The 23,734-nt window shown below is 45.9% G+C and overlaps 1 protein-coding gene across 1 annotated transcript; it reads right to left on the bottom strand.

Annotated features, from left to right (window-relative positions):
• Nucleotides 1–20,999: 20,999 nt before the first annotated feature.
• LOC123950950 (gamma-crystallin F) lies at nt 21,000–23,399 on the bottom strand. Its single transcript, XM_046019474.1, has 3 exons — nt 23,391–23,399; nt 23,058–23,300; nt 21,000–21,272 (listed from the first exon to the last, which is right to left on the bottom strand). Exons 1-3 carry the CDS (start codon nt 23,397–23,399, stop codon nt 21,000–21,002), a joined length of 525 nt encoding a protein of 174 aa, XP_045875430.1.
• Between the last annotated feature and the right edge of the window lie 335 nt (nt 23,400–23,734).

A 23,734-nucleotide genomic window follows, 5' to 3' on the forward strand; every position in this document is an offset into this window, starting at 1 on the left:
GGATTAAAAAAAATACTGTCTTAAGAAACATTTTCACAATTAAGGGTAAAAATTGATGAATTACAAAGAAAGAAATGAAAACCCACTAAGCAATTCATAACTATTTTTATTAAAGGAGAAAATATGGTTGTTTCTCTAAAAGGCAGGGAGGCTAAGCTTTAAATGAACTTCTATCCACATTTATTAAAATGGTCAAATATGAGTGGCTGCCCACTTGGGGGAGAGTCCAGGGATGTGTTTGAAGTTGAGTGGCTCTGTGAACAGTGGTTTTATGTAGACTAATTACACGTGTCTGCCCCTGCGATAAGGGAGAACAAGTTCCAGGTAAATACCGGCTTCTGGAACATTATTGCATTTGCTCTTCACAAAAAGCCCGTGAGGCAGATAGGCCAGGAGTTGGTGTTGGTATATGACGGAAAAAGAAACTGAGGCTCAGTGGCTTCCATAAAACCATGCAACTAACAAGAAGCATATTGGGCTCTTGTGGCTCCAAATCAAACCTCTTCTTGTCATACACTCCCACTGCTAGTTACAAGTGGGAGCTTTACAAAGCCTTGGTTTTAGAACTTCACAGAAGTTCCAAGTCTGGTTTTCAAAACGAGATAAGAGTTTAAAGGGCCATATTTAGACATATGGTTGTGGGAAGACTTGGCCATTCAAAGGAATGGGATTACTTTGCAGATCACTCTCAGACTGGCCTTGAAGAGATCAGCAAGGCCATTGACCCTTGTGTTTAGACAGTTTGTGGTAGAACAATCTTGCAGCTTTACACATTAATTCCATTCCCGGGTCCACTTACTTTCATCAACAGGAAGCCCTTACTTAACCCTAAGTTCTTCCAGGATCATGTGAAAAAACCATTCTACATTCCAAGGAAGAAGGAAATCATGTTCTGCTTCATAAAGTTGAAGTTGACAGGGTGTTGACCTGAGAAATCAGGATGTTATGACTAGACTTCAGCATCTGCGTTCCTCATAGTAATGGAGTGGGTAGCTAGCTGGGCCATTGAGTAGTTGGGGTATTTGCTACATGCTGTGACAAAAAACAAGCTCCTGACCAGGGCATCTGGGTGGTACAATTGGTTAGGGGTCCAATTCTTAGGGGTCCAATTCTCAGGGTCCTGAGATCTGGAGGTGGCTTGGGGTTCAGTTTAACTAACAAGCAGTTAAGCATCTGCCTTTGGCTCAGGTCATGTTCTCAGGGCCCCTGCTCAGTGAGGAGTCTCTTTCTCCCTCTGGACCTCTCCCTGCTTGTGTTCTCTCTTTGTCAAATGAATAAATAAAATCTTAAAAAAAAAAAGAAAAAGACTTTCTGGGTACCTGGGTGGCTTAGTTGGTTAGGTGTCTGCCTTTGGCTTGGGTCATGATCCCAGGGTCCGGGGATCTAGCCCCGAGTCGGGCTCCCTGCTTAGCAGGGAACCTGCTTCTTCCTCTCCCTCTGCCTGCTCCTCCCCATGCTTGTGCTCTGTCTCTAATAAAGAAATAAAATCTTAAAAAAAGAGAAAAAAAAAAGACTTTCTCTCCCTCTGCTCCACCCCCCACTCTCTCAAATGAGTACATAAATCTTAAAAAAACAAAAACAAACGAGTTAACTGACTTTCTTTGGATTTTGCAGTGGACATCACCTTGGTGGCAAACATCTATTTTTTTTTTCCTGCCGGGCATCCACACCATTTTCTAGTGCCCGTGTTCTTTAGGGGGATGCCCCTTCTTCATTCTCATTCTGCATAGCTTAGGTCTCATGGGCTCTATTCCCCAACTCTAGGATTTAGTTCAGGCTTCCTTTTCAGCCATTCAGAGTACCCTATTCCACTGACCCCAGTGACTGCCTCAGGAAAGGAGAAATTGACTCAAGCTAGACACGTGCGACTCAATGTCAAGACTTTTTCACAGCTCTCCCCTGGGATTCTGAGACCCAGGATGCGGTCAGCCAGGAGCTGCTCAGGTCCACCCTCAGGAAAGAGCCTGTTGGCAATAAAGCCAACAGAGAAAGCAGAGCTGAGGGAGGCAGAGCGCTACGGGGAAGGACTCTTCATGATCTCGTCTGAACCCCGGCATCCATCCATGCCTAAAGCTTTTAGATTACATAGACCAGTAAATTCTCTTTTTTTTTTTTTTTGTTTAAGGCCGCGTGAGTTGGGGGCTCCTGGTGGCTCAGTGGGCTAAGCCTCTGCCTTCAGCTCAGGTCATGATCTCAGGGTCTTGGGATTGAGCCCGGCATCGGGCTCTCTGCTCAGCGGGAGCCTGCTTCCCCCTCTCTCTCTGCCTGCCTCTCTGCCTGCTTGTGAGCTCTCTCGCTGTCAAATGGATAAATAAAATCTTTTTTTTTTTTTTAAAGGTTAGTTTTTAGTCTCTTGCCATTGGATGAGCCCTGCCCAACAGTGCAACAGTAGGCTCAGTTCAGAGTTACCTTCATCCCGACCCGGGAGGCTGATCTTACCTTTCCTATTTTGCCAAAAGACAGAAAGGAAACTCCGAGCATAGGTCACTCTTGATCTCCGCTCAGGTCGTGATCTCAGGGTCGTGAGTTTGAGCTCCCTTGTTGGGCTCCACGTCTATTGTGGAGCCTACTTTAAGGAAAAAAAAGGTATTTTGAGAATTAAGTGTAAAACACTGAACACTTACCTCTAGCAAGTGAGATTTGTTCATATAGCTTCTTTAAGAAATCAACTCTGCCTTTCATTTTAAGTTTAGGTTAGGTTATTAAAGATGTTTACAAAGTTCCATTATTACTGAAAATGAAAGCTGGAAATTTTTTCTGCTAAGTTAAAACTTATATGCAAGATGTCAAAGGAAGGGAGAGAAAGAATGAGGCTCATTTAAAAATGCAATTACTGCATATTTTTGGGAGAAAGAGTCCATGAATTTTAGGTCCATATTTCCTGTTGTTGTTTTTTTCCCCGAAGGGTGGTAAATATTATCAGTTGCATTTTTCCTTACTTTTCTTACTACTATGGGTTCAAAACTGGGGAAATAGAAGGTTTTTTTTTCTTAATATTGCAGTAATTACTTGTGCTTTAAATCTTAAAAAAACTCAACTTAAGGAGAATAATACTTGACTGCATAATAAAATGTACGACATTGACCATACAACAGTTATAACAACAGAGGCTTACATCTATTGAGTACAGAGTGGATGCCAAACTCTGTGCTAAACGCTTAGCATATTAATTTGTTCTTCACTGTAACCCAGCCAACCACCTTGCTGTTGAGGCTCAGAGAGGCTCATCGAACTTACCCCTGGCCTCCTAATTGGTTAGTGGGAAAACCTGATTTCAAACCCAGGTCATTCTGATTCCAGGGCTTAATTACCAAACTAGTCTGACTTAATTTTCAACCCCTCCTTTGATTCTAATTATGCAGAAATATAACTGAGGAAATTTTGCTTGCCGCACAGGGTGATTTTTAGAAGTCTAAGCCAAAGTGCGCCTGGGTAGCTCAGTTGGTTAAGCCTCTGCCTTTAGCTCTGGTCATGATCTCAGGGTCTTGGGATTGAGCCCCATGTTGAGCCCCATGTCGGGTTCCCTGAGCAGTGGGGAGTCTGCTTCTCCCCCCATCCCCGTCTCATAAATGAATAAAATCTTAAAAATATAAAAATTAAAGTTTAAGCCAATATTAAAAGTCAGAATGGGGGTGGATAGTCACCATCAGAATGTACGGTTCTAGATTTTTGTGGAAAGTGAGGAGATCCGGCCATGCTGGGCCTCCTTTCCCTGGGTGGGAGGCGAGGTATGTCTGGCCGTCCCTTTTGGGTGGGGCCGGTCCTCTGGACTTGGCCCAGTTCTCCGCACTTGCCCGTGTCACCTTGGTGTCCTGCTTCCCCCCCTCCTTCTGTTTATCAGTCCTTTGTCTTTAAGGAAATAGGTCCAGGTACACCAAGCCTGCTGAAATGCCTTCCTTGGCCCCTATTATCTGGAAGTCCTTCATACCCTGCTCCACCCAATCTCTCCAGGGTCTTCTCTGACCTCTCACCCATGACCTGTGACCCTCCTTCTTCCTCCAGCCACTCGGGTTTCCTCACGGTCCGCCTAACGCCCTGCACCCTGTCATGTCTCTGCGTGTTCCAGGCTTTCTCACCATGTTCCGGTGGTAACAGCGTCCTTCTGCTCTTTCTCCATGGTTCGATTCTTTTTTTTTTTTTTTTCCCCTTTTTATTAATTTTTTCAGCGTAACAGTATTCATTCTTTTTGCACAACACCCAGTGCTCCATGCAAAACGTGCCCTCCCCATCACCCACCACCTGTTCCCCCAACCTCCCACCCCTGGCCCTTCAAAACCCTCAGGTTAAATGAAACAAGATGGGATTGGGAGGGAGACAAACCATAAATGACTCTTAATCTCACAAAACAAACTGGGGGTTGCTGGGGGGAGGTGGGATTGGGAGAGGGGGAGCGGGCTATGGACATTGGGGAGGGGAGGCGAACCATAAGAGACTATGGTTCGATTCTTACTTAGACTTTAAACTCCATTCCCAATGTCATCTCTTTGGAAGACAGCAAATCCTTTTCTGGAATTCTCCTTATTGACCCTGGAAGAATTTGCTTCTTCTTCCCTGCCTCTGCAGCCCTCCACATCCTCAGCTCCTACGCAGGTAACCACATTTGTACCTCGTTGAGTTAACTGTGGGCCTGGCTCTCCTGCTAGACTCCCAGCTCCTTCAGGGGAAGGCTCTGTCTTGGTCCCCTTTGCATTTCCACAAGCTGATACAGAGAGGGCTCAGTCTGTGTCAGTCCCCTCCCACATCTCCCTGATGGCAGCACCTGTCTTACCATCTCTGAAATTTCTAGATTTAACCTCAGCAGCACTGGTTCCTGGGGCACCATAAGTGCTCACCGAGTCTGTGTTGAACTGTCAGTGACTGAATGTGTGCCTGTCATCGCGGGTCTTCCCGTTTCTGAGCAAATATTGAGTTTGGCCCTTCTGGGACCCTTCTCTCTCCATCTGCTCAAGTAGCCCCCGGGGCCAGCAGCTCCTGGTACCTAAAGGCTCTGCCCTTCCAATCATGAGGCCAATGAGAGAGCTGGCTTAGGAACCAACATATGTTAAGATCAGTGTTCTTAGAAGCAATAGAGGTGAACAAAATCCAAGATTGCTGCCTGGACACCAAACTCCTTCTCCCCACCAGCCTGCCTGTCCCTCTCATGGGAATTATATTCTGCTTCACCTGCTTCACCATCTCCCCTGAGTGCCCCATTGAGACAGAAGCCCAGACTCATGCAGAAGCCTCTTGGACGTGGTTTCCAGGCACCTGGCCAAGTTCTTGAGGCCCGTCTTCATGGCTCCCATTATCCTTTTTGACACAGCATTAGGTCCTGCTAGGAATGTTCTGTCGCTATGCCTTGTTGGGCCTTTTTGAGCACTGATGAGAACTCAGAACTTACTGGCATTTGTGCCTCTCTCGAACTTGGTCATTACTTGGGATATCCTCTGTTGGAGTAGGGAGCAGGTCTCTGTTCCTGTGTTAGGAAAGTCCTACCAGGAACCCCTAGCTTGCCTTCCAGAGTTGTGTCCACTCTTTCCCTGGGTCTTCTCAGCCGCTCCTTCCAAGTCCAAGTTTTCTCTTTGTCTTCTGTCTTCTGAAGATAGATCTTGGACTTCCTAGCCCTTCGAGTAACTATCTTGGTACACTTGTTCTTCTATAAAAAACAAAAAGGCGGGGGGAGCTCCTGGGTGGCTCATTGGTTAAGCATCCAACTCTTGATTTCAGCTCAGGTTGTGATCTCAGGTCATGGTTCCAGGGTTGTGAGATGGAACCTGGAGTCGGAGTCCATGCTGGTCATGGAGCCTGCTTAAGGTTCTTTCTCTACCTTTCTCTCTGCCTATGTCCCTCCTTTCTATAAAAAACAAAACCAAACAAAAGTTCGTATTATTTTTAACTCAAGATAATAAGTCATAATCATAATGCTATGGGTTTTCAGTCCTGGGCTGACAAAATTTCTTTTTAAAAGAATTCTACGAGGAGACTCTCCACACCCATAAGTCTCTGCATCGTGGGAGGGGTCTGTGGCCCTCCCTCACGGACTCGGCAGCGTCTTCTCCAGCCAAGTGGCCAGCCCCCTCCTCACTACCGAGACGGCTAATTGCAGGGACATTCTGCCCTCGTATTCCTGGTCCTCCTAGGAGCACAGAGACAGGTTTCCTCTGTTCTCCGACAGCAACATTGGAGCACATCCTTGCTGTTTTCTCACCGACAGTGACTTACTGGGATAGTGTGGCACTTTTCCTGCCTTCATTCTCTTTCCTTGTTGATCTTGTACAAATGGTCTCTATGAGGAGATCCCTGCCGTCGTCTTGCGGGGTCCTGCAGTGGAAACACGAGTGCTGGCTCAGCAAGCCCGTTCCTCCCCAGATGAAACAGGACCGTTGACAGGGAGGTGGGCAAATTACCGCAAGGCTAGGCCGGCACACGTGTTGCAAGAACGTCCCTTGGAAGCCGGGATCCCACTGCACACCGTTACAGGCCTGAAATCTCAAACAGCTCTCGCTTTCGAGTTTTTTGAAGGTCCTTCTCTTCTTTGTTTGTAGGCTTCTTGTGTGTGTGTGTCGGGGGGTGGGGGGCTCTTTCCCTGCCTCTCCCTCTGCTCTGTCCTTCTTGTTTAGGATGAGATTACAACCTTCGAGTAAATCATGGCTAAAACCGGCATGCTCTGGGAGGTAGTGCCCACGTGTCTCTCTGTGTCTTCCGCCCCCTTCCCCTAACCCCCCCCGTGTCTCCCTCCACACAGAGGCAGGAGAGCTTACTGGTAAAATGTGAGGATTCTGGAATCAGGGAGATCTGGCTTCCTGTCCGGGCTCTGCTCCCTCCGTGGGTGCGGAGCCCTGGGTTAATCATGTAACGATTCTGACCTTGTGTCCGTGTTACAGCAGGTAGGACTCGTCTCTTAACTCCTAGGGCTGCCGTAAAAGGATTGAAATGGGTGTGAAGTGATTGGCACCAGGCCTTGGAAACACTGTAATAGTCAATTATTAAAATCAGGCGGATGGCAGAAAGAAGGATTATCAAAGCGCGGGCCAGCTTCCAGAGCTGCGGCTCTTTCAACGCCTGCTAGTCCCTGCAAGCTGATGGGTGGGTGATCCCTGCCAATAGGTCAGCCTCCGTATCTGCAAATATATTCCAGATGCTTAAAGAATTTCAATATTTTCCTGTGTTCTCAAACCTCAGTGGACAATCATCTTAGCCATGTCAATTGGTTTTATCTCTAAAACGATAATAATGTGTATTATACCTCATATGGAATTTTTTTTTGGTTTTGCTTCTGAGCTAATAGAAACATTAAAATTAATTGCTCTAGTGAGGATGAGGGGTAGGGAAGAGGCCGATTCCCAGTTTATTTTAAAGATTTTTATTTATTTATTTGATAGAGAGAGACACAGTGAGAGAGGGAACACAAGCAGGGGGCGTAGGAACGGGAGAAGCAGGCTTTCTGCTGAGCAGGGACCCTGAAGCAGGGCTTGATCCCAGAACACTGGGCTCATGACCCAAGTCGAAGGCAACTGCTTAATGACTGAGCCACCCAGGAACCCTATTTTATTTTTTTTAAAGATTTTATTTGTTTGAGAGAGAATGAGAGAGAGAGAACATGAAGGGGAAGGGGAGAGTGTGTGTGGGGAAGAGAGAGTATCCGTGGAAAGGGGAGGGGGGAGGAGGGAGGGAAGAGGGAGGGAGGAGGGGGATTCAGGCTCCTGAGGAAGGCTTGATCCCAGAGGGCTCTTGACCTGAGCCAAAGGTGGAGGCTTAACTGACTGAGCCACCTGGGTGCCCCCGTTGTCACCATTTTAGAAAGCTCACTGTAGGGTCACAGTGACGCGGACTTCTCACTGCCCGCGGCAAGCTGAGGTCTAGCAGTCATTGTTACAGCTTTCGTCACTAGGACCACCATCAGGCTGGCTCCTGTGTCTCTCCCTTTTCCCCTCCCCCCTTTTTCTTTTGGCATTTTCCTACTTTCTGGTACCACCAGAAGCTCCAGACTCCTCGGGTATCTTCTCTGCTCCTGCCCCAGGAGTCATCCCTTCTCCCAGAAGCCCTGAGTCCTTCTAGTGGATGACGGTTCTTCCAAGTAAAGGAAAAAACACATTATTGTTTTCCCTTATGTGACACAAATACTCTGAAGACTTCTATGTTCCGGTCCCTGGGTGGGCGGTATATTTCTACACATCCAGCAATTCTGAGACAGCAGCTGGGTGTCCTGTAATTAGTCTCGATTCTGACACTAGTTACCTGGAGGCAGCATCAGGTCCCTCAGGTGGAGGGCTCGGTCCTACAAGCCTGCCCCCCACCCCCTGTTCTCACCCCACTTCACACACTAGTCAAAGGCCAGGTTGTCACCTGGGCTTCTGACCAGCTGGCTGCAGACCGGAGGCTCCCACAACCTCCTTCTTGGGTTTGACTAATTTGCTACAGTGGCTCACAGAACTCAAGAAAACACTTTATTTACTAGAAAGCGCATATTTTTTAAAATAATATGTTAGGTGATTTCAGTTTTAGTTTTTTATTTATTGGTGTAAAGAAAACATATTTACTAAAAGCAGCTAGCAGTAAGACCATGGCCTTCAAGCTAGTTCTCTCACAGGGAGTGGATATTCCTCTAAGGGTTTCTGAAATTTTCTGGGACAGTCTTAGCATTCTAGAGAGGCTGTAGTCATACATGTATCATTTATTGTCACTTAACAGTCTTGGGCAGAATAGCCCAGATGATAGACATACATATGGCAAGGCCTGGGCGCAAAGGGCTTGGAGCTTCCAAACCGGATCTGGGCACACCTCTCTCCCAGTACCCTCTGTGTTCACCGACAAGGAAGCTCTCCAGATCCCATCCTGTAGGATTTTTTAAGGAGGCTTCACTACCTAGTCATGGTTGGTTAAATCGTTGACCATTGGTGATGGAGCTCAATCTCCAGCCCCGTTCCTTTCTCCTGACCTGGAAGCAAGGGTAGGTCTGAATGTTCCATATTGTAATTTAGGTCAGTTTCCAGGGCAAGCAGCCCCCATCCTTAGGGGCTTTCTAAAAGTCAGCGAAGTTCTCAGGACACGAAATGAGATAAAAAGGAAAGCAGTAACCAAAGGATCAATAACCAGTGGTTGCGTCAAAACCAAACTCACATGAGTCATGCTTCAGAGAATTAACTCTTACAAATGTTTTTCTACTGCCAATCTGAATTTGGAAAGGAAAGGTCAAAGTGAAATTTTATCTTCCTTTCTTGATTGAGCATTACAGGCAGAGATCTGGGAGAGCTGACTTTGGTAAGAAATCTTATCCTTCACCAGTTTCTGCCAGATTTCCAGGATCCCATTAGCAGGTTCTGGGGCAAGTGGTGTGTCCCAGTGGGTCAAAAGTTTAGAGAAGGAAAAATAACTTTCTACCTTCTGAGTTCTTGGTTGAAATACTCTATAATAAAACACAGATTAAGAGGGGAAAACAATAGTTTATTAACATGTAGGCCTCATGTACACATGTGAGGTTCCCAGGGAAACTCTCAAGTAACTCCCCAAGACAGCCCAAGCCACCAACTTAAATACCATCTTTAAGTAAAGACAAAAGAAAGATGTTGAGGTACAGTGGGGAGACCAGTTCTGGGACGCTATCAGGAAAAGCATGGTAAACAAGGGTGAGGTTTGTTTTATAGATCTAAGTTGTTGTTCTGGCCATTGATAAGAGTCTCTTGTGATTTCGTCATCCTTCTTTCTCTTTCTGGTACACAGAGAGAGACATTTATAAAGGCACCAAAAAACTGGATTTTTTTGGTAAATGTAAATGTTCCTTACAAAAAAGGTAACTTGTACTCTGTTCTCAGAGCTTCTCCTGTGTCTGCTGTTTCTTAAAAATTATCAGCTCAAAGGAATCCTTATGTCAAAGAGGCATATTTTGGGATGGCATATTCTGCTACCTTACAGGTGTCAGCCAAAGTTCACCAGGAGCACAGCTATGGTTGAACAAAGTTGAGTTTATTGATACTTGTTGCAACAAGGGAGGCTGCACACCAGGGGCAGCCTAGTAAGATGGGGTTTGGAGGGGCCAGTACAGGATTTGGTCTTGTGTTAGGTGATTTGGGATCAGTTCTATGATCTCAATATGATCTAGGAGATGGGAGGAATGGAGGGGGGGCTAAAGCTGTAATGGGAAAGAAATAGCACTCACTCACTGTTATCTGGAACGTTTGGTCATCTTTGCCATTTTTGGTGTCCTTGTTCTTGCTTGCTGTGCTCGGACATGGCATGGACGGGTCTTGTTTCTCTCTGGCTCCATCACCGTCATCACCGTTGAGAGTGGCCTCAACTGATGATAACTTTCTGTGAATTGTTTATGTTGCACTGGAAAGTATGATGGCCTCAGCTCCCAGCTTTGGGCTGTCACTTGTCTGCTTTTTCCTCTCTCTTGGCCCAAGGAAGTGGCCCCCAGGGATCTCCCACCAGAGCCAGGGTTTGGGACAGACAGTGCTGGGAGTTCTCAGGGTAATTATCTTCCCAGCGCACAAGCATCAGCAAGGAGCTATGCCCTTCCTAACCCCATGCGAGGCATCTGGGACACTACCCAGGACATCGCCTCCCCTCTGTGTCTTCAGATCTGCTCTTCCCTCTGTCTGGAATATTCTTCCTCATTGCCACTCCTTGTACTAAATTTTCCAGATGCAGTTCTTCCTGGACTGGTTGTGAAAATATTGGAAATGCTTCCATACCGTTTGGCACATCACTTTTGTCCTGAGTCTTGACGCTCACCCATGTCACTCCTTTGGGATCCCAGTTCAGCCCCAGGACCATGGGCACCCATTTCGATAGGTCTCTGTTTTTGCCTTGTCTTCCATGCTTTACAGACCACCCCCGTGTCTCTTTGCTCACTGCCACAGAATTACGTTAAACCCTCACAGCATGTATTTCTTGTTCCATTTTGAATCAGTTTCATGAATGCTCATCTCTCTCAGGTATCTAGGACTATGTGTATGTGACATTTATTTTCTGAGTTTTACAGTGATACTCAATACAGAGAAGGTCTTAACTGCTTCCTGTTATATATCGAGCCAAATCGGTCCCCTGACCTCCAGGCACTTACGATCAAGGCAGTTTGGTTGGGAGACAAAATTGTAAATTTTTATTTATTTTCTTTTTTCTTTCTTATTATATAATTCATAAATATTCATTGAAACAAATAGCTAAACAATAATTTATGACGTCTCGAATCCCATACCTTGGAGACAAATGCCATTAACATTGTAATGTTGATTTTTTTCAAGACTATTTCCTACATGCACAGAGAAACATGAGATTATAATCTGAGGCTCCTTTGACAAATGTTATTTATTTAAAATATCATGAACAGAGTTCCATTTCAATAAATACAGACCCACACCATGAACAGCCAATTGCATGCATGTATTAAACAATGAGTACTGTGGGGATCTTAACGTCTTGACAGTTTTCCTGCTGATATTAACTCAATTATCATTGGTGTTGTGGGTTCTTAAAAAGGTGAATTAATTAATGCCACAGAGATAACAGGAAGAGCAGAAACTTTTGTTTAGATTCTGGGCAAGTGGGGTCGGGTGGTGCATACCCACAAAGGAGTTGAAATTTCACTACTTTTTGACACTTTAAGCAGATGTCACTGTGATGAGGTCTGTACTATACCCAAAACCTTTCTACTGAGTAAAAGGAATTTTTTAAAATCTTGGGATGCTCTTCGTCCCATTTAAGACAAAAGTTATCCTATAGGGAGGGTGTGGCCCATTTCTAGGTAATCTACAAATTAAACCTTTGTAAGGTAAGTTTTCCATTTCCATTCATTTGCACCAAGTTGAACCCCATTGGCTCCTGCATTGCTATAGTTATGATTTCTAGGAAGAAATGTATTTCCAGGTTACTTTGGTAATTATAATTATCCTAATAGAAAGAACCTTGTATAGAAGGAAAAGGTGGACATGTCAGCGAAAATGTTTACAGAAGGAAAAATAAAGCATTGTCCATATTTTGCATCTGAAAATAGTGGGCAATACCTTACAGGAAAAAAAAAAAAAAGCCTTTCTTGGGATCATCCAGAGAAATCGGAGGCATGGTTGTTATCTGTGTATTCAGGAGTCTCCCTATAGCAGGCATCTGTTGGCATTTGTCAGCCCAACATCTGACAGCTGCTCCCCACCCCCCAACCCCCATGGGGCTAGGAGTCCCAAGTTCCCCATTGCCCCAGCATGGTGGCGGCCACGTGGCCAGGGCTGGGGGAGGTGAGCATATGCATGCCGTCCTCTAGCCCTCATGGATGGTTCTGTGGTGGCATCTACCCCCTGCAGGATCAACAGGAGTCCTTTTGAGAGACCTGGTCCAGACTCTCAGAGACAGATGGGGATTTTGGATACTAGGGATCTGGTAATCCTGGAGTGTCTAGGGACCATCCCACGGACAAAGCCTGTTTAAAGGTGAAGCCCACATGGCAGAAAGTTTATCACTGTTTGGAATCCATCTTTGTGGGACAACAGCTGTGCCTTCCTACTTCTAGTCCTGTTTCAGTTTCAACTCTCGAGCTGAGGATCTGTCACTTGCAATGAAAGGAGTCTTCTCTCCCTCCCTGGAATCCCATAAACAAACGCCCATGAGTAAGAAGAGATCTCACTGTTCAGTTCAGTTCCCACCTACGTGGAAATCCTCTTTATTGTTCAGCGAATGTCAATTCCACGCTGAGTACGCTGCAAGGCTCCCGTTACTTCGCTGGATACCTCGGGCTCCTTTACAATCTCTTTCATGTTGAACTGATAACAGCCTTCCCCCAAATTATACCTATTGGTATTAATTCTATACTGGGCTCACACAGAAAATAGTCTAGGTTCCTTTTCACACGGTAGCATTTTAAGTTTCTGAAAATACTAACAATTTTCTTCTTTGGTTCAAACAGTGCCAGTTTCTTTATCTACTCACAAGAGATGGTTTTTAGACTCTTCATAATCCTGACCTCTTCTTTAGAAAATATGACATTTTAGTTAACGGTCCCTTTACAATATATTGTCTAGAATGAAACAATTGTTTGACTAGTTTGGAGAATGGTACATCTATTGTTTTCTGTATTCTAGATACCGTCGCTCCATAAATACACTTATAGTCACATTATTTGCAGCCAAACTGCCTTGCCCTAGGACCTCCTACATTAAAACTTTGGGCTTCAGGAAATTTTATAAAAATCCACAGGAAGTACAAAATATCATACTTAGGACAATGAAATAAATAATAAAATGGAATAATAATAGCTAACATTGAATGAGTCACTATATGCTAGGAATTTTAAAGCATTATGTTATTATTATTATGTCTCACAAAACCCCATGTGGTGAGTTTTAAGATTATCCCCATTAGGCAGATGGGAAACCTGTAGCTTTGGTTAGAGAGGTTGAGTTGCTTCCCTGATGTCCCACAGCTGGTTCATGGTAAGGTTAGTATCTAAGTTTGACTCCCAAAGTGAGCTCTTGGGAATTCAAGAGCAATGTTCTCAACAGAAATGAGCTGGATGGTATTCGAAAGGTTGTAATGATTATTTATGGGAATTTCAGCTTGTTGTTGCTGCCCACTCCCCTCCACCCTTTCCTACTGCTGCTGCTTCTTAAATGTGAAACTGTGTTCTGTGAATCCTTGAATATGGATTTATAATGGAGGGCAGGGGGCAGGGAGATAGAACAATTCTGAAAAAAGCCTTTAAGATGAAATACAGTGTAAAGATGAAGAGTTGTGAAGAACAAAATTCAAGTTGGAGGACAAAATTTGAAAATGGGTGAAGGACTCTACAAAGTCAGTGGAAAGAGTGGGCTGTGGGACATGGAAACCCCGCGCAAGAATACGAAACACGGGCAATGGCGTGGTGATCTGGAGGAGTCCCATGTAAGACTTGGCTTAGAATAGACAGTTTGATTTCCTGGAAAGAAGAGATGGTGAGGTAAGACAAGGTTTATCTTCTTTCCCAGGCCAGGACCCTGAGAGGGTGAGGCAGGAGGCCGCAAAGGCAGAGTGGGAGAGGGTCAGCTTCAAAGCTGGAGTCTGGTAGATCCTCAAAGGGATCCGGATTTGGGCTAGTTTGCAGCATTCCCTGGCCATGGAGGACACAGAGTGAAGGTTTTCTGGAACGCTTCACAGAGCCCAAAGGATATGGGGAAGGTGAGCTGTATTTGTGAGCTCTACAACAGTTCCCAGCTCCCACCTTTGAAATCAGTGTAAACTGGGAGTGGGAGGGCTCAGGCAGAAAGACAAACACCGCTGGGAGGATACTGCTCAAAGTAGCCTCAAGATGCATAGCTTGGGTGTTACTGTAAGGAGCCAAGGCTGTGACTTTCCAAATGCAAAGACGGGCAGTGGAGAGCCACACTGCACACCATTCGTCATCTCTGCCTACACCTAGACTGATCTGAAATTTTAAGACCTATGGGACAAGGCTATCCTTGTATGTCTGTAGACACGGAGAGAGGGTCAGAGGAACACAGGAAGTCAGCCAACAAGCTTTGAAATAGATCTCCTGTGTTTCCCCCCAAAGGAGATTAATCAGACTTCTGTAACCAATGATTCATAGACAATGGTAAGAAAAACATGCAAAGGATGTAAAAAAAAAAAAAAAGCTGGTTGAGAACTCATAAGTAAATAGGGTTTGAGCTTGACGGTGAAGTGGAGGAAATATTTGAAGGATGCGGAATGTATCTTACGAACCTGAAGTTTTATAAATCGGATCTGCTGCGTGTCGCGAGATGGAAGAAGACAGGGGTTCTGTTAAAAGTCACAGTGCAAAATCTGGCTTCTCCATCCGACCGGGCCACATCTTCTCCAGTGAACACAGACCAATTGTCAAGCCTTCCGATGCTCTTAAGAAATGTTCACAGTGAGTCACAAAGCTCTCAAAACCTGCTTTTTAAATAAGATTTATATTGGTTTAATAGGCGTTTTGGCTAATAATAAGCTTGCCCACACACTGCCTAGTAGAGTGTATTTAAAAGGTACAAAACATTTCTTTAAATACGTGATTTTGGAAAAAGCTTTTAAATCGTACTTGTGTTTTTTTTCTGGTGAACACTGGGTGGAGCTCCTATCTAAATTAAGTAAAAGCATTTCTAAGCTCAAGAGAATGAAGCTACTTTTTTTTTTTTTTAAGAGTTCAGGATTTTTAGTTACTTAGTCTGTGTGTGGCGCAAAAGAGTTCCAACTTTTCACTAAAAACAAGTAAATAGAGGGGCACCTGGCTGGCTCATTTGGTAGAGCATGGGACTTGATTTCAGGGTCATGAGTTCAAGCCCCATGTTAGGTAAAAAACTGAATCAGGAAAAAAATTAAAAATGGATCTTCCTTAAGAAAAAGATAAATTTTTGGAAAAGAAAAGAGAAAGAAGAAGAATTACAGGAACCATAAATCAGTAAGAAAGATGTGAGAACAATGGTAAAGAGAGGATTTGTGAATGGAAACTTTGTTGGTAATGAATTCAGCTGACAATTTAGCCATAGCTAGGCTCTAAAGATTTCTTCATATTCTAAAAACTTTCTTCCCAAGCGAGATAAATTTCTCCTTGATCCTCCGGTGATTCCAGCTGGCCAAATCAACTAGGAAATTGCTCCAGGTCACTGGGTCTGTCTGTGGCTTTCTCTGTAGGGCCTGTCTGCTCAGCGGTGCTTCCCATAGGTTCCACGCTCCCCCAAACCCCTCAGTCTCCCCCCCAAGCCCTGCACCTTCCTTGCCATGCCCGACCCTGCCACCAGGGCAGGGCAGACCCTGTGGCTAGGAAGGACTCCCGCACTCAGATAGCTGCTCTGCCCGTGCCTGGTGGTTGTTTCGATTCGAAGAGAAGTTCGGAGCTTCATCTTGACCCTAGATTCGAACCCTGTTTTCCAACCAAGCTTCATCGTTATTAAAATGTTAAGCGTTTTTGGATATCTAGAATAAATAAATCGACGAGGATATGTAAGTTGATAAATTTTAAATCAGAAGAGAAAAGTTATTTGAAAGTTATGGGATTCATTCCGAACCCTCGGGAGGGTGGCCCAGGCATTAGCATTTTTGAAAGCTCTGTGGGTGGTTCTGGAATACAGCCAGATGAGAGCAGTGGTGATCTGTGCTCTGCTGGATCTAAGGGATATCGGCACTGTCTAGCCTGAGGCTTCTCAAGTTGATAAGTACAAAAGAATCATCCAGGGATCTTGTTAAAATGCAGATTCTGGGGGCACCTGGGTGGCTCAGTGGGTTAAAGCCTCTGCCTTCAGCTCAGGTCATGATCCCAGGGTCCTGGGATCGAGCCCCGCATCGGGCTCCCTGCTTCCTCCTCTCTCTCTGCCTGCCTCTCTGCCTACTTGTGATCTCTGTCAAATAAATAAATAAAATCTTAAAATGCAGATTCTGATTCAGCATGCCAGGGGTGAGGTCTGAGATTCTGCATTCTTAGCAAGCTCCCAGAGCATCCCTGTGCTGCTTGCTGGTTTACAGACCACATTTCAGGAGGACAGGCTTCCGCCCAGTGTTTCCCACATGTTCAATGTCTTAATCCTCGTCAGGGGAGCTTGCTAACCGGTATGGATGCACGGGGAACTCCTTGGAGATTTCTGATTCACCAGGTCTGGCATCTGTGTGTTGAACGTGCCCAGGTGATTCTCATGGGCTGCGTGCTACAGAAAGACTAACCTCCCTTAATTTGGGTAGTTGATTGTGTACCAGGCCCTTGTCGTTCTCACTAAAGTGTCAAAGCCGTGACTCTCTCTCTTAATAATTCTGAATATCAGTTCATAAGCATCATGGTATTTTTAAATATCAATTACAGTTTTCCAGGTTTTCTTTTTTTAAAGATTTTGTTTACTTATTTGAGAGAAAGAGAGAGAGAGAGAGCATGAGCAGGGTGAGGGGCAGAGGGAGAAGCAGACTCCCTGCTGAGGCAGGTGCCTGATGTGGGACTCGATAACCCCAGGATCGTGACCTGAGCCGAAGACAGACACTTAACAGACTGAGCCACCCCCCAAATTTTCTTTTTTCTTTCAGCATTTTTTAAAAGTAATCCACACCCAACGGGCTCAAACTCACATCCTTATGATCAAGAGTCCCATGCTCTTTCCGTGGAGTTAGCTAGGAGCCCCTCCCAAATTTTCCTAATGAACTGGTAGGTAGTGCTCTCTGGTGTAATGGTCAGAAAATCAAAAGTGGTATGAAACAACAATTAGATTTCACTTTTCTAATTATCTTGTTCTTGCTGACTTCCATGTTTCCAGATTTATCTGCTTTTAAGAATTAGCTAAAAAGTCATTACCATTTATTTAAAAAAAAACTTTAAAGATTTTTAAAATTTACTATTATTATCATATTTTAAGCAGACTCCACACCCAGTGTGAAGCCCAATGCAGGCCTTGAACTCACTACCCTGAGACCAAGACCTGAGCTGAGATCGAGAGTCAGATACTTAACTGACTGAGCCACGCAGGCACCCCATTAAAAAAAACATAGAAACCCTCTTTTATTTTTTTTAATTAAGTTAAGTTGTTTTAAATGAAAGAGAAAACTTTTATTGGGTAAGTCACCACACTTTAGCATTATTTGTTAGCCCTCCCTCCCATACATTCATTTTATTTTATTTTTTTAAAGATTTATTTATTTATTTGAGAGAGAGAGAGAGAGAGAGAGCGTGCAGGTGGGAGAGACAGAGGGAGAGCAAGAGAGACAATCTTATGTAAATGCCACACAGCTCACAGAGCCTGACCCGGGGCTCCATCTCATGACCCTGGGATCACAACCTGAGCCGAAACCAAGAGTTGGTCGCTTAACTGCCTGCACCACTCAGGCGCCCCTCAGCCATTCATTTTAAATTGGGATGCCCAAAGCTTCACCGATGCACATGTTCTGAGGATCCTATCCCAATTTGTGACCCTCAATACCATCTGCCCTCGGATGACTTGCAAACATTGATCTCCAGCCCATGCCTCTCTCCTGAACTCCAGGCTGGTTGCCTGGTTAACCACTCACTAGTGGTCCAGTTAACAACTCCACCTGGATGTTCCTAGACATCTCAGATGCCTCTTGTCCAAAATGGGACCCCTGATTTTCCTCCCCACGTGTTCTCCCGCTGCAGTTCTCCCCGCTTGGGTGGAAGACGGCTCGTCCTTCTACGGGCACAGGCCAGCCCTCTCCGTCACACCCGCGTTGAATGAATAGGAGTTTTTGTGTCCACCATGTTTTCAAAACGCGACGACTTCCCACCTCTGCAAATGCCACCTGCTTTAAGCCAGTGACCTCTTTTTTTCTGAAGGCTGCAGCAGCCCACTAGCTAACTGGTCTCTCTTTCCTCCTTCCCCTCTTCCTCTTTTTATTTTAGCTACTTTAAACAACATGAGCCGTTAGTAGGAGCAGATATATTCACTATTCTATACTCCAGTTTTGGTTTTAGAGGGAAAAAATAGCTTTTTAAAGCAAGCGGGAAGTGTTTCTTGGCAAAGTTCCTAGGAGGTTATGGGTGTGCGTGTCCGACTAGCTGCAGCCTCTTGGAGGAGAGGGGCCACACTGCTTGTGGAGAGAGCAGCGTTCCTGTTGGCATCAACGCTTCTCCTTTATTGGGTTTGCTTTTGTGCATTTCAAATGGCTTTGCTCGCACTGTGTTCTCTCTCGCCCTTTTTAACAAATTCTTTTCTGTTTTGCAGCTCAGGTTCTAGATGTCGGTTGGGGGGCTTCTGACATTCCAATCTCAGCCAAGGTCTCATCAATAATGCCACCTCCTGGGGCGCCTGGTGGCTCAGTCGGCTGAATGTCTGACTCTCGATTTCGGCTCAGGTCATGATCTCAGGGTCATGGGATTGAGCCCCTTGTTGTCAGGCTCCGTGCTCCGTGGGGAGTCTGCTTCTTTCCCTCTCTTCCCCCGTTTGTCCCCCCCTCCACCCCGCGGCCCCCAGCATCTCTCTCTCAAATAAATAAATAAGTCTTAAAACAAACAGACAAACATGAATGCCACCTCCCTCCCAGCTCTGGCCTTAACCATCTGACGAGCTTCTTTCTCACTTCTCCCCTGTGGGTCTCCAGCACTTCAGCCAACCCGAGTCTCTCGTTGTCCCCTCCTATCTGCCGTGTTTTCTTCCCTGTGGGCCAGGATCAGTCTGGCATTTTCACTTCCTTTATGCCCGTTTCTTCCAAGTCCACAGAACCCAATAATACTCATCACCGTAGACACTCGGCGAGAACTCACGACGTGCCAGGCACTGCTGAGCGTGCACAGGCATCGTATCATCTGAATCTCACACTGCGTAGGGATACACTTTTATCACGCCCATCACCCTGAGGGGTGCGCCCTGCCGCCATCCCCTCAGATCTGTTCCAGCTCGGCGTGCTGTCCTCCCACCAGCTTCTGAAGACTTGGCTGCTGCAGCTCAGGCTGCGACCATCTGAAGGTTGTCTCTTGCCGGCAGGTGAAGGGAGTCCGAAGGGGTCTTGGAGCTTTGTGTTCTCCTTACCCAGTGACCAGTGACAGAAAGGACTGGTGTGGAGATACCAACCTCCTTGCCCGCCTCCCCCTCCCCCATCCTTTGCCTCCAGGCAAGAGGCACTAGAAAGGGTGATCCAGGCTCCAGGTCTCTCCTCAGAATCAGGCTGTGCTGGCTTCCTGCCTTTCCCTATCTTGCTTCCCTACTCGCTCACCTTTCCTCCTAGAAGCACTTCTCTGATAAATCACCTCCTCCTGAATCTTTAGTTCATGATCTGGGTCTGGAGGAACTTGACCTAAGACTCTAGCCTTACCCAAGACCAGTTGTCATTCAAGCCCAAACAGTCAGATCTAACTCCAGGCAGATTTGAGACTTTTAATCCCTCCATTATGCTGCCTGTCCCTTGGGTGTGCTGATTCTGTTTCACTGTCCTGTTCCTAGCATTCCGCGGAGAAGTTACCAGAAGATGTTGGAGCGGTATCTTTTTTTTTTTTTTAGTTTTATTTATTTAGTTGAGGGGTGGGGAGGGAGCACAAGCAGAGGGCGGGGCAGAAGCAGAGGGAAAAGCAGACTCCCTACTTGAGCAGAAGCCTAACGCCAGGCTGGATCCCAGGACCCCAAGGTCATGACCTGAGCCAAAGGCAGGTGTCCAATTGACTGAGCCCCCCAGGTGCCCCCAGTATCTCTGACACATGACATATGTTCATAATTCTTACTGTGGTAACAGGAATGTTCAAAGTCCTTGTATGGATGGGTGAAGTCACAATGGGAGCATCTCAGAACATGCTGACAAGCATCTCGGGCTTCTTCCTCACGGCCCCTATAGCTCTTTCAGCAAACTATGCACAGGCATAATTACTTTGAAAATTCTGTTGGAAGTTCTACTTTCCCTCTAGACTGTTCTACTCATTCTTATTTCCCAGTACAGAGCATAGTGTTTAAAATGGAGGTGCTGAACCTTTTGGGATGTAATTCTGTAGTACAAAAAAACTAGATTAAGAGCCCTGGTTCTCAAATGCCATTTGCGTCAGAAGCCGCTGAGGGTGAGGTCTAGGAATCAGCATTTTAACAATTGTCCCGAGTGATTCTGAAGCAGGTGATTCTTGATCCATTATTGATAGTTTGAAAAACACTAGTTTATAAGGTCCAAATACTCCATAATAACCAAGGAGCACTTGTGTTATAAATGCTTGTTACATAGCGTCTACTTTGTGTCTGGCACCGTCGTAAGAAAATTAAAAATTTAAAACTAAAAACTCATGTAATCTACACCACAATCTTATGAGACAAAGAATGTGATTACCTCAGTCTTTACAAGTTAGAAAACCAAGGCAAAACAAGAGTGCTAAGGAACTTGCCCCATCACCTATAGCTAGTAAGGATTTGGATCAGGACTTTGGGCTCCAGACAGAGGCTGTGCTCCAAACTTCTACCCCATACCACCCTTTCCACTGATATGTGCAAGAAAATCCACATTTTCCCCAGCTTGCTTGCTTTCTGCTGAGCCCTTCCAAGGAGGTTGAAAGGAAAAGGAGGCCCCATGACTGCATGAAACACACAGGACATATTTTATTAGTTTCCAGATGGAGAGTAGCGTAGAGTATAAATACTTCAATAGTAATCCACGGCTCTCCGCAAGGAGCCCACTCGGGCACTCGTGGCTCCCCAGTCGTGGTAGCGCCTGTAGTCCCCCGGTCTCAGCAGGTACTGCCGTCCCCGGTAGTTGGGCAGCTCGTAGAGGATCCAGCAGCCCTCCAGCACGTGGAAGGAGTGGATCTCACTGAAGTGGAAGCGGTCATGAAGCGAGGAGCAGTCCTCAGTGATCTCTACCATCTGGCCTCTGTAGTCCTCTCGCTCGTAGATCCTGATCCTGTAGGAGCTGGTCTGTGGGTTTGGTAATCAGCAGATGAGGAGAAGTCAGGAAACCTAGCCTTTTGCAACCAGTCACACAGCCCACAAGGGGAATGGGCATCTCTTTATCTTTTCTGTATCAAAGGCGGCCAAATAAAAGGAGACTACCAATAACAGGGCTGCTGTGTACAGTTGGATAGGTTGAATACTGCAAAAGTAAAAAAAAAACCCCAAACCAAAAAACCCCACCATTCACATAGACCATGATAGGGATGAATATGTGAATGGTGCTCCCTAGGGTTTTTTTGGGGGAGCACAACCTTTATGAAGTGTACATACTGGATCCATTACTACTGTTCTTAAGTAACGATTTGTATATAATAGTTTTGCTCTATCCTTCATAGACTTTTGGTGGTCCAGGGTTCTCCTTGGATGGTATAAAAATAATTAGATATTAGAATAAAAAGACAAACATATCCCTAGCAAAAGGCATTATTTTGAATCTTGATAGCATTAGAAGAGGAGAGGGAGAAAGGAAATCAAATTGTTTTCCCCAAAGCAAGGCGCAGATAGGCTGTGGCATTTCAGCCCAGACAGCTCCTTAGTCCCTTCCATCTGCTTTAAGCCCTGCTACTCTAAGATCCTGAAAGGCAAGAGCCATCACAAGGATGAGATTTATTTGTCAGTTCTAATACATGCTTCTGCAAGTCTGCTTTAGGTAATGAACCAACATGGGAGCCAAAGATCATGAAGGAGACCTGCCCAGGACCAAGGGAGCATAAAACCTTTAGAAAAATGGAAAGTTAGGCTTTTTTGTCTGGAGCAAATTCTGCTTGTCTTTCCTTGAGCACTTGCTCTTCTCTTATGTCCCTTCCCAGAAGGCGCCGATCGTCTCAGTGTCTTCCTGCTCCCACCACTGGACGCTCTTTAGGAGAAGTTCTCACAAGCGACTGTCCGCAGGATGAAAGACGCTAATAAGGAATCTCCCGCGGCTGGGAAAGGACCCACACGTACATCAGTTAATTTGTTCTTCACGGCAGTCTGGCGCATGGGATGCAACTATTCTAGACTTTTCTTCTTTTATGAGAAGCTAATGACTGGGGTGTTCGGTCTGTAATTAGAAAAGTCCAGATGGGAAAGGAGAAACCTGGACTTTCAGGTTCTTCCTGCTCCTCTGGGTCCATCAAGGCATGGGTTTGAGTCGGTTTGAGTGGGTTTCACACTTTGCAAAAGCGGCACATTTCCCCAGGACTGTGTCATAGATTAGAGAATCCCCCGCTGTGGGATTCCCGGCCGCAGGGGCTCGATTTGGGGAACAGTGGGTTTTGCGGGAGCTGCCGGAATCAGCTTGTTGGTTATTTGTTTTGACTGAACGAAGAGCAGGACTTGATGTTCATAATACAATAGTTAATATTTAAGGGAAGTGGCGGCTTGCCATGTGGTACTCTGCTTTCAGCCTTATTCCAACCCTATGACTTAGCTACTTGTATTGGCCCCATTTTACAGAAGAAGAGAGAGAAGTAGCCCGAGGAAGTAGCCCCAGGACACCTGATGAACCGGTTTCAACATGTGGCTTATTCGTCACCTGAGCCAAGGACACCGTGAATTTTCCCAGTAGAGGTGAGTTTAATTTTAGCAAATAAACCTTTAAATTAAAAGCACTGCACCACATTTTCAGTGGAAGAAACCTAGAGATATTCAGAAAGGAAAGGAGAACATAGAGCAGCAACAGAAGGCTGCCACCCCGTAGTCTGAAAGCCCTGTCTGGAGCGCTCATGAAGAGGGAGGACCCAGCAGGGCCTGGGGAGCTGGACTCACGTGCGGGATGAGGCGGCAGGAGCGGATGGAGTCGCTGAGGCCCATCCACTGCTGGTAGTCGGGGTAGTCCCCGCGCCGCAGGAAGTACTGGCAGCCCGCGTAGTTGGGCTGCTCATAGAGCATCCAGCAGCCGCTGTCCACGCGCACCGAGTTGCAGCGGCTGAAGTAGGGCTGCAGGTTGGAGTGGTCACTGCTGCATTCGTAGTGGCGGCCCTGGAAGCCCCGGTCCTCGTAGAAAGTGATCTGCAAGGCAAGGGAGGGAAAGACTCAGAGGCCTGGCCCCAGACCCCAGCGTGCGGGGCCCCTCCCGGCCTGCGGCTGCGCTGGACTCACCTTCCCCATGGCTGGTGATGGAGGTCAGGGATGGGCCGGCCTGGCGCGCGTCTATATAGCAGGAGGGCTGCTGCGTTGGCAGGAACAACACAAAAGGGGCCCGCGGGGTGAGGAGGGGATTTTCTCTCTCTTTTTTCTATATAATTACGGCGGGGGTGGGGTGGGGAACTTATTGTATGTTTTCTCTTAGACTCTCCAGTGTTTTCGAATTGATGACCCGTGTTAAAACTGTCACTTAGTGCCTCTGTGGCCTTTAAATGAAGCTTATTTAGGAATTTGAAACTGAGCAAAAGTCCTTAATCGAGTTAATAATTACAATGAAATATTTCAGTTATCTTTTTAAA

Source organism: Meles meles, chromosome 9 (assembly GCF_922984935.1).
Source record: "Meles meles chromosome 9, mMelMel3.1 paternal haplotype, whole genome shotgun sequence".
NCBI lineage: Eukaryota > Metazoa > Chordata > Mammalia > Carnivora > Mustelidae > Meles > Meles meles.

What these genes read in the sequence shown, in the direction of transcription:
- LOC123950950 (XM_046019474.1), bottom strand. An exon ending in CCTGCCGCCTCATCCCGCAC is followed by an intron (nt 21,273 to 23,057) that starts GTGAGTCCAGCT and finishes CCAAACCCACAG; the next exon opens with ACCAGCTCCTACAGGATCAG.